Source organism: Alligator sinensis, unplaced genomic scaffold (assembly GCF_000455745.1).
Source record: "Alligator sinensis unplaced genomic scaffold, ASM45574v1 scaffold141_1, whole genome shotgun sequence".
In the NCBI taxonomy this organism is placed as follows: domain Eukaryota; kingdom Metazoa; phylum Chordata; order Crocodylia; family Alligatoridae; genus Alligator; species Alligator sinensis.
This window is the reverse complement of record NW_005842221.1, coordinates 719,080-735,787: the sequence shown is the minus strand read 5'-3', so window position 1 is coordinate 735,787 and position 16,708 is coordinate 719,080. Positions and strand designations below refer to the sequence as shown.

Genomic DNA, 16,708 nt, shown 5'->3' with positions numbered 1-16,708 from the left:
CCATGGAGGAGCTGCGGCGGGCAGGTAAGCCCGTCCCCGGTGCCCCCGCGCCCCGCCAGGCGGCTCCCCGAGGAGCCCGGCCGCCCTAAAATAGCCCGCGTCCTCTCCAGCCAGGAGCCCTGCTCCCTCGTAAAGCGAAACCGCGGCTGCAGCTGCAGGAAAAGTCTCGGGCAGTGATTAGCCTGCGGGTCCCAGCGCGGACTGTCGGGGGAAAGGAGCCGCTCAGCCTGGCTTCGAAGGGCTCCCATGCGGCGAGCCTGGGTGCAGCATCCCTGCCAGTCTTTTCAGCCCCCGCTCGGAGGACTTTGTTTTTTAGAAACAGCACTTCAAGGCGGACTCTCTCGTGTGTCTCAAGCAAGGGGGGGTGGGGGAAGAGGCGACCTAGCTGTAGAAACAGCACGGTGGGTTTATTTTAGCACATGAGCGGGGGGCACTGAGAAGGACTTCAGCAACGCAGGATTTTTGCCTTCGGTAGGGCCCTCTGAGGTGGGTCTCCCCAAGGTGCCTGGGTTGCAATCCCTCTCAAAGCATTTGACTTTGGGGCGGACCAGGATGGTTAAAAGAAATCTCATTCTTGGCTTCGAGAAATTATCTGGTGGGTGCAGAGTTAGACTGGACACTACACAAAATGCTCTCTGATAGTTTCTTAGGTACTTCTTCTGTTGCTGGCAGATCTTGACATTTAAAAGTTTTAAGTGTTAGCTCTTCAAAAATGCTTCATAAAGGTGGAAATAGAAAGTGACCAGTCATGTCAAGATGACATGCAACATACAGGGAACTCAATTCAATATTAAAGAAAAAGTTAAAAAATGACTGTGTTGTGGCATGCACTCGATCTTTTTAGTGATTTGTTTATTTTAGCACAAAAAAATAAAAGTGTATACAGTATTTTTTGTATAATAGAAGTAAATAACCTTTTTCCTCCCATCCTCTAACAGGGTGGTACTGGGGCAATATGAGTGTTGCTGAAGCTAAAGAGAGATTACAAGATGCCCCTGAAGGGACTTTCTTGGTTAGAGACAGCTCACATTCAGAGTACCTATTGACTATCTCAGTGAAAACTTCCGCAGGACCAACAAATCTGCGTATAGAATATCAGGACGGCAAATTCAGGCTGGACTCTATCACCTGTGTCAGATCAAGACTTAAACAGTTCAACAGTGTGGTCCATCTGATTGAGTACTATGTCCTCATGTGCAAGGATAGAAGTGGGTCTGAAACAACGTCAAATGGAACAGTGCATCTTTATTTGAACAAACCCCTCTATACTTCAGCTCCATCCCTGCAACATCGCTGTAGGATAACTATAAACAAATATACAAGTAAGATCTGGGAGCTGCCTTTACCAACACGACTAAAAGAGTACTTGAAAGAGTATCAATACCAGGTATAAATATCTTTTCTAAATATGCCGTGTGAATCAGTTTTAAATGCAACTCTTTAAAACCAGCCAAAGAACTAAGTATCTAGCTATACGACTCAGCATGGAATTCACTATTAAAGCAGTGAAAGTTTTGAGGGGAAAAATTGGATTTGAGATGCCACAGAATAAGGCTCTTTGCAGAATAATCCCAGCTTCTGTTTTTGAAGGGATGGAAGGGACTTGGCTCTAGGCTCCTTAAGAAGGGACATTATTGGCTTGTGAAGAGTTAGGACCCTGTCCAGTATGTATGGCCTTATATTGCAAGTCAAGGGCCTAGAGCATTTAGGTGCCATCAAATAATAGCTGAAGTGTTGACCCACAGGAAATGGAAGAGACTGTGCCATTAGATGGGATATGTGTCTCCAAACAAGTCAATTGGCTGTTGCCTGATGCAAAACTAGTTTGGTGCCGATACTGATATATCCATGCAGTCTTAAGTGGATCAGGCTCATGACTCTTGCCAAACTTATGCAACTAATCAAATCCAGTCAAAAAGTGGAACATCTCTCCACTTTTTACTGAACTGACAAGCCTGTGCTGACTTTTTTGCAAGCATAGGAGTCCTGTGATAATCAATTTTTTTTTTCAAAATTCTCTAAACGGATTTAAGGGGGAATGCTTCATTATCTTTCTTCGGAGCACAGGATGTCACCGGTATACTGATTTGATACACCAGGATCTTTGTTAATTTTTAACAGCTTCCAATTGTTTATATCCATGCTATTGAATTTGGCCCCTCTGTTTTTGGATGGGGCTTTAATACTTTCTACCCAGCAGCTTTGGAGTTGCTGTGTTCCAATGTCTAAGTATGGGTATCAGCAGTTATGGCTGTCTTCTACCATGTAGAATATTTACTTTAACTTGTTTCCCAGAAATGTGGGGAAGTCTTTTTATTTCTTTTTTTTTTTTTAAGCAAAGCGTTTACTCACTGTATCTATCAGACTCTATTCAATAAAGTGAACCAAGTTACATGAATATCTGTTTTTTGTATATAGAAATGTGCCACAGTTCAGAAAGTAATGTGATACCACAAATTTCTAGGCTTTTCCAACCAATGTGCAAATGACAGCATAAGAATCAGTACAGATTAATGTTACTACTCCACCTGTTGCAGAGCTACTTGAAGGTATGAGTGGATTATGTTATGATTCCGGAGGTATAGGCTATGTGCTGAATTCTCAAAATGTGAGTGGTAGCAAGGATACTGAAAGGTGCTAGTTATATTGCAGTAGTGTTCCACGGCAACAAATGCGATTGACACGCTATGGTGTTAGGTGATATTCACCACAAAAGAATGGTCTTGCCTCAGTCTAAATCTAAATTAGAAGCTTGTGCAATAAAAGGAAGAACTAAGGTAGAAGTAATACCTGGTTAAATGGGGTAAATAGAGTACAGCTTGATTCTCAAGTGACACTTAACCCTTTACCTGTGTCAAAGTAGAATACAGCTTCAGCAAGGACAACTGACAAGATTTGCCTGGGATTCAGTCAGCTAGGCTTAGATTGCAGCAAAACAAATGTAGCTTTTGTAGTCTGACCTTGTGTGCTACTTCTAGACTCAGAACTCTTTATAATAAGTTCTCTGACAACTTTATGGCATCCAGAATCTCAGTATTGTGTATTCATTTGTTGCAAATCAGAACTGCAGTACTGAATAGGAACAACATGCTATGTCAGTTGGGAAGGAAGGAGATCTTTTGGAATGCTAGAGGCTGGTTCTGCATTGCTTTTCTTTTGAACAAGGTCAAAGGTGACCACCTTCTTCCTGGCCTCTTCCTCCTTGCTTATTTTCAGTTCTTTATCCTTCCCCTTGCATTTCTTGAGGCAGAGCTTATGGGGAAACAGTTTTCTCTTCCTGCAGTTTTTTTAGAATTTCAAATTTTTTCTGGTTTTGCACTGAAACAAAACCCCTCTTATGAGGGCATTTGTGGCTCTCTTGTTTGCATAAAATAATCAAACGCAGAAAGACCCATTCTAGAATAGTCAACAGTCTGGTGCATTCACCTGGGATACAGAGAAACACTGCTCTGCCTGAACCCAAGTGTTCTATCTCCCCATAGCGGGGGTCAGCAACATTTTTGGGCAGAGTGCCAAAAACCCCAGCAAACTCGACTTGTAAGATGTTGGTGTGCCAGGGGTAGATAGTGGGGGAGCCACGAAGGGCCCGATCCTTGTGGCAATACAACCAAGGCCCCTTCCCTGCCATCCACCCCAAGGTGCACATGCTGCGCACAATGCCTTCACGTGCCACACTGGCACCCATGCCAGGGGTTGCCTACCCCTGCCCCATAGGATGACTGTCCTAACCATGTCATTGTTCAGGGGTTGTTGTCTCTGCTGTTGGGAAATTGTCTTCTGGATTTGAGATGTCTTTCCCAATGAAAACTTCACCAACACTGGCACATATGAAAGTTTTAGTTTTGATCAGCTGGCATTTTTTGGTTAAAAAATAAATAAACCTCAGAACCAGGCAATCTATTGGAATGCCCATTGCTACAGCCAAGAGAACATAATAGTGTCTCTATATTAGCCATTTTAGTGCTGACCATTTTTAGCAAAGCTGATATTTGAAGTGTCCGGAAATGTCATAGATCCCAGGCACAAAAGCAATGGACTGAGTCCCTACACCAAGATTCTACAACCAGTGGACCAAAGTCATAAGACAAACTGGGAATGGGGCAGAGAGACGATTGGGGAGCTAGAAAGAAAAAAGCAATAAGATGGTCATGTCTTAATTATGATGAACACAAGTCAGTTCACCACTGGCAGGTGTCCCTACAGGCCTCACAGCAGGGATGCATTCAGAGTTGGGATCTGAAGACAGATGAGGTAGGTAGCCAGAGGGAGTTTTGTGGGATGCTTTCCAGTGTATAAGGGCAGCTACTGGTTGAAGGCTGGGAATACTAGTGAGCAGAGGTAGTAGTTGATGTAATAATCCAAGACCAGTTAAGAGTGGAATTAAGCCATAATATGGTCCATGCTTCAGGCAAGTAGACTGCTAAACATGATAGATAAGTAGATTGGAGTGGTAGTTTGTGATGTGTTGGAAGCAAGAAACACTATTTTGAATGAATTTGAGGGGGACCAAGGCTAGTATGAAATTAGTATAAGCCCAGCTTCTCATTGGTACAGCCCATGGATTTTGCATCAATACAATTTATTCTCTTTACCTCCATGTGCTAGGGCAAAATCACATTGCATACTTAGTAACAGGCTGTATGGGCTGTGTGAATTTTCCAGCAATTTGTTGAATATGTAATGTTTAATTTCTGACTCTTTGGATTCAAAAAGTGATTGTAAACTATTGTTTTGAATCTAGTCTCATCCGGACTGGATTATTATTGTCAACATGAAATAGTTGACAGGTATTGGTCAAGTCCACAAAAGTCACAAGACTGGTTATCAGGATTTTTTTTAAGCATTGGCTCTTGTTTTGTTGTTGTTGTTGTTGTGAATCTTTCAGTATAAAAACATTTTTAATTGTTCTCAGCAATTATCACTGCTGTAAACTTTCTCATGAAATGAAAGTTAGGAGCCTCATGATTTTAAAAGGTTATGCTTTTGATGTGGAAAACCAATGAAAGTTATGTGCTGGCAACACTACAGACATGAACACAAATTCTAACTGACGTGTCACTTAAGGTTCCATCTTGGTTGTTTAGGTATCAAGTATTGAAATGTTGCTTGTTCTATAGTGAAGTGAATAAATGGCTGTACTACAAAGTGGGTGGGTAGGGTGGGAATGCAACCAAGCAGCTGCACCCATCACATTAAAGTAATTTAATTTTAATCTGATCTCTTTAATATTACTCTAATTATATTTTATATAACCACCTTCTACGTAAACAGTTTCTAATTACTGTAGAGAAGGTGTGGACTTAGGAGGGAAAATGGTTCACTAGAAGGTAGGGTTTTTTTATTAGCATAAGTAGCTCACAGCCTGAAATACAAGATTTTAAGTCCTAGTCCCTAAATAAAATGGGAAATGCAACATCCTATTGGTGGCATGAACTCTTATCTTATCAAACTTCGTCATATCTCAGGCAAACTTTCAGCAAGTCATTGTCCTTGCTATTAAAGCTTGTACATGATAAATGAGTTAAATGGAGTTTCTTTCTATTTATTTTTAACACTTTTCTAGATACATGCTGCAGAATATTTTTATGACAATTCCTGTGGAATGAGTAGGATTTCACTTTTAATAGTTTGGATAAAAATGTAGAAAATACAGATGACACGAAAAGAAAGCATTCAGAATTGGGTATTTCATCTAAATAGTCTTTGAACATTTTAAAAATGTTATTACTTCAGGCACTAGAATAAATTCCCAGATATCACATTGATGTAGCCAGAATTAATGAATGAATTGCATTAATTTCTTTAAATGTATTTGGGTCTCACCCTTTTTGTGGAAGGAGAGTCACTTGAACAGCTTTGTGGAAATGGAATGAAATTCTATCACACACATACATTTGCTGTTTCAAAACCAGAAGTTCATCTACAAACCACCAAATGAGCAGAGCTGGCCAGTATACACAATGGAAATAGGTGTGAGAAGGTCCTTCTACCTCAGTCTGAACCCTGCAAAAGCACTTTTCAGAGTGTTAACTTTTCCATGTCTATAATACAATGGAAAACACTATGCAAACAAACTTGAGAGTATACCTAGCTAAAGAGAAGATACCACCTCACAGCATGATTTTAGTCTGTATGCCATGATATAGTTCAAATTCAGGCGGTAATACGCTGAACATACACTGAAAGAACCTGGAACCAACATTTGTTACCAACTACTGCTGGGATCATTAATACTGAGCAAATGCCTTAACCCTTCAAAATCGCAAATAATTTTGTTAGAAAAGGGATCGGTTACACTGTTGGTCCAGCTAGAGCAACTACAACATCATGTTTAGAAAATATTCTGCTTGCTAAGGGGGTGATTTCCTGCAGCTTATGGTCGTCCAGAAAAGACTGCCTGTATTTTCACAGGAACAGAGGAACATCACACCCTACAGTCGAATAGTCGCCTATTTACTAGAATTCAAGATGAGGTTTTTTTACTCATTCAATACTAGGGGGTGGGGAGCCTGCAGGAGAACCTCATCTTGGATGTGAGTACTGGCTTGGCCAGGCAGCTGCTCCAGCTCCAGCCCCAACCCAGGCCCAGGGCCAGAGCAGAGCTTGATCCAGGGCCACAACCTGCCCCATGCCAAGGCCAGGCCCAGAACTGCTGCTGCCTGGAGTCAGTAGCAGCTGCACTGGGTCAAGGTCTGGGGCTAGTGGCACAGATTTGATGACTGTGTGGCAGCATGAGTCAGGAATTGGGTGGGCTGGGGCCTGGGGCAGAGTTGCTACTACTGCCTAGCTAGGGCTGGGGCCAGAGCCACCATGTACCCTGTGCCTTGTGCCAGAGTCAGAGCTGCCACATAGGGCAAGCAGCAGCAGGATGTAAGTGGCCAAAGGGACAAGTGGTGGTGGCAGCGGGACAGGGGTCGAGGGGCACAAGGTCAGATGAGCAAGGGGCAAGGGTCACACCACTTGACTACCCGCCACCCGCTCACATGCTGCTGCTTTCCCCGCCACGGGTGTGGGGAGCATGAATTTAACGTGACTCTCCGATAATAGGTTCTGCATATGGAAAATGGTAACAAATGAATAATTTTCCTTGTATAGGCTCTAATTATTGGTGGGGGAGTCATTTTAAATTCTAAGTTGTCTTGGATTCAGGTAAATACAGTACTCCAAAGAATATTTTCAGATAGAACGAATCTTCTCTACGCTTTTCTGGAAAAAGAGTATGGATGCATCATAGCAGACTTTAGCTTCACATCTATGGGCACATCTACACATGCATGTTAAAGCAAAACAATAAACTCTGGTGCATATTACACCAGAGTTTATTGTTCCCAGGCACCACAGCATGTTCAGCCAGGTAAGAGTAGCCCCGACTAACAGGGGATCCAGAGTTGGGGAGGGAGGGAGGGGAGTGGGGGATCAGTCTGTCAGTCCGGGGCTGCTCTGATTTGGCTCAACGTGCTGTGGAGGGGCTCACTGAGGCTCCAATGTGGGGCTAGCCAGCAGGCAGCCCCCACGCTTGAAATACCCTCATGCCCCAGCCAGCTGGGTCAGTGTCTACACAGGTGCTGCTGTGCACAAAGAAAGTCCTCAGCTGGACAGTACTTGTATTTACAAGTACTAACTTGCTACAGAATTTATTAATTTCCTGCTCTCTAATAGGACCGCATGTGTAGATCCCAAGACGTTTACTGCAGAGCTAATTAGGCACTTCTGCAGTAAACATTTTGTGTAGATGCGCCTTATGTTAGGTATTTAGAGATTGCGTGGGGGAGGAATCAATAAATTGTGTGCACGATTTTTATTAATTTTAACAAGAACGTCTTTGTGTAAAATGCTGACTCTTAGGGGAAAATTGGCATGTGGCAAAAACATGTGTCTATTGGGAGCCAAGTGGTGCCAGAGTGTGAAGACTTAATTGTATTAATTTATCAACAAATATATAAGATATTAAAATCAATTTACTTGGAGCAATTCAACAGAAGAACAGAAGGAAACTATCAAATTTATGGTCTTTGACTTCAGTGATAAACTGCAGGTCCTTGTTGCAGTCAGAAAATAAAAGAAACTGTCTGAAAAGGACAGGCTCTGCTTTTTTCCGGAATTGGGAAAAACAATGGGAAGCCTCTTGTCAATCTTCAAAAAAATTCCAAGACAACATCCAACAGTGCTCTGTGAGAATAAGAAAAAAATGGGGAACAAAGGCAACTTATTTTGGGATGAGACAAAAGCAGAGATTCTGTGAGGAAAGATTCAGATGGATATTTTATAGGACATATTCGATCTTGACTGACAGTTGAAATAAGAAATTAAATTAAATTTGCTTGCCTTAATTTTTCTTTCATTCATTTCAAATTGTTTATGTCAGTGAATTATTTTGTTTCAAGTCAAATTGGCTTTAAAGGCTGTATAGTAGATATTTAAATTCTGCATGCAGTAGGTTACTAGATAAGTAAATACCTTACATTTGATCCCAGCCCAAAAGGTTGGTCTAAAGCCCACTGTAGCTAATAGAAAAAGACTTGTATTTACCTTGGTATGCTTTGGATTGGGATGTATAAACTTGACCCAAGAAACTGTGGTATGATGTATTGATTGATGTTGGAAGGTTATAGGATTGCTTTTTATTTTATCATATATTTTAAAATTCATGTTACATATTTAGGTCCCAGTCCTGCACTCAAATTCTTGTGGCAGAATCTTCACCCACGCAGAGCTCCATTGAAGTTAATGAGAGCCTCTCTTTGTACTGGGTTCCTGTTTATCCCATTTTGGACGTTTGCTTTTCGGTACCGTTACCTGTTGTGTATCAGTCATAGTTGAACATTTCCTGATCTACCTAAATCTCTTCCAACACAATTCTGCTTATATATCCCACAATATATAACACATAAACCTTCTATTTGTACAGATCTAATTGCAAGACAGTAGGTACAATTAATACTATAGCAAGACAACTTTATTCTGTCCGGTAAGGATGAACAAAATTAAAATATCAATTTTGATAAGGAATAAGTCACAGATCAATAATTATGTGGTTATTTTTGTTGTGCTTATTGAACTCCTTGTTGATTCATCTTCTTACAGGAAAAGCACTGTTATACAGAATTTATCTTATGCTAGAGACAATCTATATGTTCTTATGTGTAGCAAACTTAAATTTTATTACGTTATTAACATAAAAATGTTTAAAATAATTATATTTTGATGAACTTCTGACATATATTTAAGCTACACTGGTGGTATCATCTTTTAAATGGTTGTACTTTGATATGGAGGAAAAAAGTAAGAAACCTAAAACCATTTGTGGCTAGATTACACAAAAAATAGCAACATACCTTCTGTGTGCAGAAATTAATTGACGTATTATAAATGCATATTACCTATATGGAAAACTGATTGCAAAATCTCATTGCTTTCTAGAACTAGATGTCATTGTTTTAACCTGTTTCTTTTGTCGAAGTTGTAATTGTCTGTCTTTTACAACACATCGATTTTCTTGTCATTTAGCAACCACACACCATAAGGAGTTTCACTGCAAATGGGCAATAAACTGTTAGCAAAGATGAACTTTTAATGAAAGAAGGGTTTTTTTATTTTAAATGGAGCTTGGGAAATCTGGAAAGTGACAAAACTCTTTAAAGGATACTTGGCAAAACTTTCTCTGAGCTATCACTAATAACTTAAGGTTTACCCTGAAATTTTGTTTTAAAATGTGCTATATAGACCATTTCAAATATGCTGTATTTGATCATTTCAAGATTGGAAAAAGAATCAAAAGATTACCAGAATAAGGTATTCGTTTCTTCCTTTAAATAAAATAGCCTCCTTGTTTCCTCCATACGTAGCATTCTACACAACTAATTCCATGTTTCATATACTACAATTTGTAGGAAAAAAAGATAGTTTTGAGATAAAACTTCAGCCCTGTCTCCTAATTTTATTAGCCGTATTGTTTGAAGTTAGATGTGTAATGTTGGTGTATAATTTAGAATCTGATTTCATGTGTCTAATTCCCATATTACTAAAATGTGAGTTCCATTTAAAATGTATTTAATTAGCCTGACACATTAAACATTAAGAGGTTTCCAATTCTCATCCAAGCACCAAAAGCACCTTTAAAAATCAGCATCTAGATGAACTGCATAAATAAAGACTATTAACATCATAAAAGTTATAAATACTTGTAATAAATATATTTTTAAAATTGAAATAAAAATGGCTTGTGTGAGAAATATCTATTATACTTTGAAAATATCCATTGCAAATATTAATTGCTGTGTTTTCTAGTGATTTCTTCCTGAAAAGATTATACTTTATTCACATTTGTTCTATATATATATATAGCTAAATTGGTGCTGCTTTATATATTTGGCCAGAGATTTTATATACCAATGTAAACAGAATTGAGAACAAAATTCTGTCCAGTACCACCAATGAAACAGTTACTTTTGTTATTGAAAATAATCAAATGAGCATTTCAAACTTTACATACATAAATACCCATGTATTTCAGCACTACGATTCTGAACTCTCATTGACAAAATACTATAAGGGGAGGGAATTTCTGAAAAAATTCTAAAAAGCATCATTGATATTTTACATCTATCATTCTCTGGCTTAGCTGGGCTTTCTTAGTTTTCAAAACTAAAGTCTTTATCATTCAAATTAAATATATGTCTTTAACTACTTTTAACTGAGTTTTCTAGACACACAAAGTTCTGAGATGTTTCCCGTGAATTCATTCTATTAATATAAACTTGACTGATGACTTTCTGCTGTATCTTTCTTTTCCCATCTTAGTCTTAGAGGTTTTGTGATAGATTTAACAAATTAGATGCGTTTCCAATAAACAAAATGTAGAGGCTCAAATTTCACTTTTTTCCCTTAAAGTGGAATGCTGTTCTACGGCCAACTGAAAACAAAGCATAGTCCTAATAGATTAAATCTGGTTGCACCAGCTTTAAAAACACATTTTGGCTCCTGTTATCAAAAGAAACGAATCATTCAGCATGTAGAAAACAAGGAAAATATGTAAATACTAATGTAATATCTGCCTATGTTTTGGGGGAGGGGTTCTAAGTTTTTAATATGCTTTAAAAAGTAACTTTAAAATACAGTATTCTGTTATTTAATAACTTGGATTAAAAAAATGAATGGTATTGTCAGAGTAGGATGATGGTGAGTTTGGTTCATACAGGTTTTGACTGGCTACCCTTAATCTAAATGCTTAGCCAAATAAGTTATGCAGAGTCCTCAGGCTTTGCCTGAGGGGCATCTTTTCCCTGTAACTGCAAGTTAAACAGTGTTTTTAGCACAGCTGATGAACTTAACCAGAAAGCCTTTACTATTTCTAGTTCATGTTTAGTGTGAAAACAAAACTCCAACCTGTGCTCCTAAAATAACGACATGATTAGTTATTCTCATCCTTCCTCACCCCCTCTACTTCTGTTTGTAACTCTCATTTCTTGCATCTATCTGCCTTTAGATTGTAAGCATTTAGAGACAGAGACTTCATGGCTCTTTTGAAACCAATGAGAATTGCCATGGACTTCAGTGGAGGCAGGATTTTACATCATGCATTCTGGGTCTTCAGTGAAGTTCCTGAGGTAGTATAAAAGAAGTAATAAAAATTGGCATCATCACAGGCAGATTAAATATAGCTATCAGGCATATGATGATGTGGCATAGAAGGTATCAGTGTTTGGTCACCCTTATTCTAGATGATAACATGATTTCTGCGGTCTATATCTGTCTGAGAGAAACAAGCAGCAGCCAGAGAAGTAGGAAATTGTGAAGGGAGGCTTTCATAGATCATGTGATTCAGCTCTGAAAAGTAACAGTATAAACGGATCACTGAGTTCCCTGTTTAATGTCTCTTTGTGATTCCATGTCAGCTTCACTCTGTTTGCAAGTATTGTATTTCCATACTTCTAGCCCTACAAACTGTCCACAGGGTCTGAAAGCTTGAAAAACACCTCTGTGGGTGCATCTACATGAGATGTTTACTGTGGAGTAGACTAATTAGTCCTGCAGTAAATGTCTCGGTGTCTACATATGCAAGGCTATTAGGCTGGAGTAAACTAATAAACTCGGCAGCAGGATACTACTTGTAAATACAAGTAGTATCCTGCTGTGGAGTTTTTTTACTCAGCAGCAGCACATGCATAAATTCTGACCTGGTTGGCTGGAGCACAAGGGTACTTCAGTGCAGAGGCTGTCTGCCACCTAGTCCCACACTGGATCACCCTCGTGCCTCAGTAAGCCCCTCTGCAGCACGTTGAGCTGGGTCAGAGCAGCCCTAGCCCGGCAGGCTGATCCCCTGGACCCTCTGCTAGTTGGGGCTGTTCCAACCTGGCTCAACATGCTGCGGTTCCAGGTGCACATTCAAACAGCACACCTGAGAGTAATAAACTCTGGTGTGATAAATGCCGTAGTTTATTGTGTCACATTTCATATGCACATGTAGATGTGCCCAGTGTACTTTGGTAACAATTACTATATTCTTATATGCCAGGATTACAGTTATTGATGCACAGGAAAGAAGAACTTGTCCATTTTGTGGTTTTCTTGCATCTTTCATTTAGGTAATGTATAAATCTTATATTCCGACACAATATATTGAATCATGTATTAATGATTTTTAAACTTGATATCTATATTCTTGTATGTACATGCAAGGTAAAATTATTCACCTGTGTTCAGTGGAAGTATTGAAGTAAGGAGATATTTATCAGTAACTTAAATGCCTTACATATCAAGTAATTTCTCTGGAAATAATCCTGAAATATGTACATGTTATTTATGCATGTGAGGATTAAGCTAAGACATTCTTTAAGACTTGCCTAATATATAGCATTCTTGAAGAAGTTGTCTAAATAATAAAATGTGTATCATTTCTTTAAACGCTTCTCAAATTCAGTATACTTCAAACCTTGTCTTTTGGATAGTAGTTTATGTTCTTACATTAACTTTGCTATTGTGGGTGCCGAGTATAGCCGGAATGGGGCCGCGATGGAGTGGAATTAGGCACAAACGCGTACTGGTTGAATTGAAAAGAACTTTACTTACAAACTGACGTACAGGGACTTGCGTCAATGCACACAGTGTAGGCACTCTCCGTACAGGTTACAAAAACAAAGAAGAAACCGGGCGGCACACCGATGTTTCCGAGCATGCAGGGTACGGGGTACGTCGGGACGGTCATCGACGGGGAGTGGTTGGTGGTTGATCAGGCCTCCAATTTTGCTCCAAGGTACATGAGGAACTCGTTCCCAACATGCACGCGGAGTTCTCCGACTTGGGCGGAAACTACCCAAGCTTTTCTACGGCTAGTGAGCCAATTGCTAGCCGCCAGGTATGAATAATTTACGATGAGCCAATCGGTAGCATGCATCCAAACGGTGCAACTGCTAGTTTTGGAGGGAGCTGATCACTGCACCAAGGCTTTTCCCGCCGTAGTGAGGCATCCCTTGCACTGAGTACTCGCATCGTGCTAAGAATTCTGCTGTGTCGAGGCACTTTTAATTACTAAGTACAGACAGCTATAAGCTATTAGGCACTCAAAAATGGAAGGAAAATAGGAGATTTTTTGGTCAGACATGTCTTCATACTGCAAAATATTGAATGTAGCCATATGTACAGCATATGCATTGTACTAGCTTTAAAAAATATTACTTTGCTTTGTATATTCTTAGCCATGTGACAGATATTCCCTGGGTGAAGTTCCTAGCAAATATCTGAGGAAAGTTTCTATAAACAACTTCAAGTATACTTAATTGTGTATGAGACATTTAGACTCTATGTACAAATCAGATTTCTTAAGCGGCAAAATTTCCAAAAGCATCAGTAACACTTACCATTTTTGTTTTCTGAAGGAGAGTCACAAGCACTCAGACCAGATGGTAGTAGGCTTCTGTGACTGCCTACGTCTCCGTCAAGTCAATACATTCCGACAACACAGCAGCTCTTTTCTCCCATTCATGGTCCCCAGATACAGTATGTGCTACACTTGACCTTAAAAAGTAAATTAGGTTAGAAAAAGGAAACAGATTACGTTCCTGCAGCGCATGTGATATCTGACACCAACACTCACTCAAAAGAAAGTAGTGTCATAATAATATGTGATAGGAAATAACATTAAGTCACACTACTGAATCTATCATAGTTTCTGTCATTTATTATATTTCCAGATATCTGGAAATAAACAACTGATGCTGAAAGAAATGTGTTCATATTTGATAAGCTATTAATAATTATTAGAGAGTATTGTTTTGCATATGGTATGTGTGGTATAGCAAATACAGTGTCAAGATACCAAAATATTTGTTATAGGAGTGGATATTGTTTTACCAATGTTTCTCTTTTATGTAAAAGTAGCTTCATTTTAAGTTTGATGAAATTGTTCAGTTGAGTGCAAAGAAGCTAAATATATGTAATACTGAATTTGGTATAGCTGTATATGTAGTACAGGAAGACACCAGCATCTGGATGAGGTAACATACACTTGCAGAAATCACTATTCTAATGAGTAATGTGTTCAAATATTTCTGTTATTAAAACTTCAGTGGTTTTGAAAGAAAATAACAGAAGAGTAATATCCACTTGAGTTAAGGTTTTGTTTGGTTTGGTTTGGTTATTTGTTTATAAAAACTCATTAGCAATAGAAAAAGAACCTATGTGTAGGTAAAGGGATGACCCTGTGTATTTCTGAGCACCGTCAATACCCATCAACCTCTGTGAGTGGAGGAAGGCTTTATTTCCTGTAAGGGAGCTCTTACAGTTTCAGGCCCGAACAGCATTAGAGCAATAGCATACAAATGATACATTCATGGACAGTACAAATAACCTACTGAGTAGGGGTGTGTGAAGCAGGCCCTATTCAGTTTGCATTGGCCCAGAATCAGGGACAGTGATTTGATTCATTGATTCGGATCACTGTCCCTGATTTGATTCGTCCAAATCCGAATCTCAAGATTTGATGCTGATTCACAGAATCAGCGATTCGGACACTGACACAACTTTAAAAGTTTTTTCTACATGCCTTGAGGTAGCAGGCGTGGCTCGTGATCGCTACGATGCTGGGGTGCATGGAGCGTCCATAAGAGTGTGGGAGGGCCATCTATGTGCTTGGTGGCAAACCCAGAAGTGGACTAGAAATACTTCTGGTCCACTTCTGAGCCTGCTGGGGAGCGTGCTGGGGGTTCCCCCCAGCTCAGTGATCGGCCACAGGGGGATCCCAGGTGCCCCCCCACGCCCAGGAGGCACCAGTCGCTGGGGTGTGGGGGGCCCCCACTGCACGCTCCCCGGCGGACCCAGAAGTGCTTCTGGTCCACTTCCAGGTCTGCTGCCAAGCATGCTGGGGACCCTCCCGTGCTTCTGTGGGACACTGCATGTGCCCCAGCATCGCTGAGTTCATGAGCCGCCTGCTACCTAGAGGTATGTAGAAAAAACATTTAAAGCTGTGTCTGTTTGAATCGCTGAATCTTTCTGAATCTCTCTGAATCAATTTGGAGGGTTCTGATTCTATTCAGAGAGATTAAAGGGTCCTCTGATTTGATTTGGATTTGGAGATTCAGCCACTGAATTGGGCTGAATCTCCACCGAATCGAATCAGGGACCAAAGCTTTGCACAGCCCTACTACTGAGCCTAGTACATAGAAAAGCACACAGAAAGAATAAGATGTTTACATTAGGGAAATAGTGAAATAAATACTAATTGTACTAGGAGTTCTGTTAGTTATTAGCACTTATATAAACATTATATATATTCGCATTTTGGTTTTACACCATCAGAGCTTCAGCACAAACAAATAGGAAATAGGAAATCAAGAAGACATAGGATGAGAAATAACATGCAGCCTTTAATTAAGAAACAATCAATTTGCAGGGCATTTTGAAAGTTTGCCCTGTGTGCTATTAAGAGACTAGATTTATTAAAGTTTTGTATCCTCTATGGAAGGAATCCTAGGGGCGATTTCTACTTAACAGATATTTTCCATATATTACATAGACAATTCAGGCTACACACTGCATTGTTATTTGCTTCCAAAGGAGGATTTTACAAGTGAAGGTATGTTCAAGTTTCAAGGTCAATTTAAGTAAAAATTATTTTCACATATATTAGCTCCCTAGCATATTTAGCTCAGACTTGGAAAGTGTTCCCATGGTATGGAAACTGAACAGAAATTTTTGTTGTGAGTGGTTCTAACAAGTTAATAGAAGAAGACAGGACAAATGGAGAGCTTAAAATAGGGCATTTAGAATATTTTTTGATAGAGTCCAAAAAGTTGTATAACAGTTTTTACTTGGGGGAACATTCTTTAATGAAATGTTGTACTAACAGGTAAAGTGATAGATACTTGATGAAAAAAATGTTTCTCAAGAGTGAGAAATGTTCTCTTTTGTGAATGTCTTTAAAGATTGGTTATTCTAATTAATATAACTTAATATCATTAGTAACAACTAGTCTGTGAGCAGAATTTTGAGATAGAAGGAAAGAGGCATTTCTCTTAGGAAGATTTTGTAGTTATATCTGGTATTTATATTTAATGTTAGAGAAATCAAGTAATTTTTTTATCAGTAGGAAAGGCAGAAGGAAGATCTAGAAATGGTAGATACCAGCTAAATCAATTTTACAGTGTTATTGAAGGAAGGAAGGACAGTTGAAATAGTGGGAAATTGCTTACTCTGTCTTCAACCATTTTGGTTT

General features: G+C 39.4%; 1 protein-coding gene across 2 annotated transcripts; it reads left to right on the top strand.

Annotated features, from left to right (window-relative positions):
• The first annotated feature begins 2 nt into the window (after positions 1 to 2).
• On the top strand, positions 3 to 13,987 carry SOCS2 (suppressor of cytokine signaling 2). 2 transcript variants are annotated; one of them, XR_003094870.1, is made up of 4 exons: positions 3 to 24; positions 939 to 1,387; positions 12,515 to 12,584; positions 13,875 to 13,987. XR_003094870.1 is itself a non-coding variant. In XM_025208124.1 (3 exons), the coding sequence occupies exons 1-3, from the start codon at positions 3 to 5 to the stop codon at positions 12,527 to 12,529; spliced, it is 486 nt and encodes a 161-aa protein (XP_025063909.1). In that variant the 3' UTR covers positions 12,530 to 12,774. The 2 variants fall into 2 exon arrangements, 1 of the variants encoding a protein (XP_025063909.1); XM_025208124.1 differs by lacking the exon at positions 13,875 to 13,987 and having other exon boundaries at positions 12,515 to 12,774.
• Positions 13,988 to 16,708: the final 2,721 nt, after the last annotated feature.

Coding starts and splice junctions, on each gene's coding strand:
- SOCS2 (XM_025208124.1), top strand. CDS start 3: ATGGAGGAGCTGCGGCGGGCAG. Junction 25..938: donor GGAGGAGCTGCGGCGGGCAG/GTAAGCCCGTCC, acceptor ATCCTCTAACAG/GGTGGTACTGGGGCAATATG.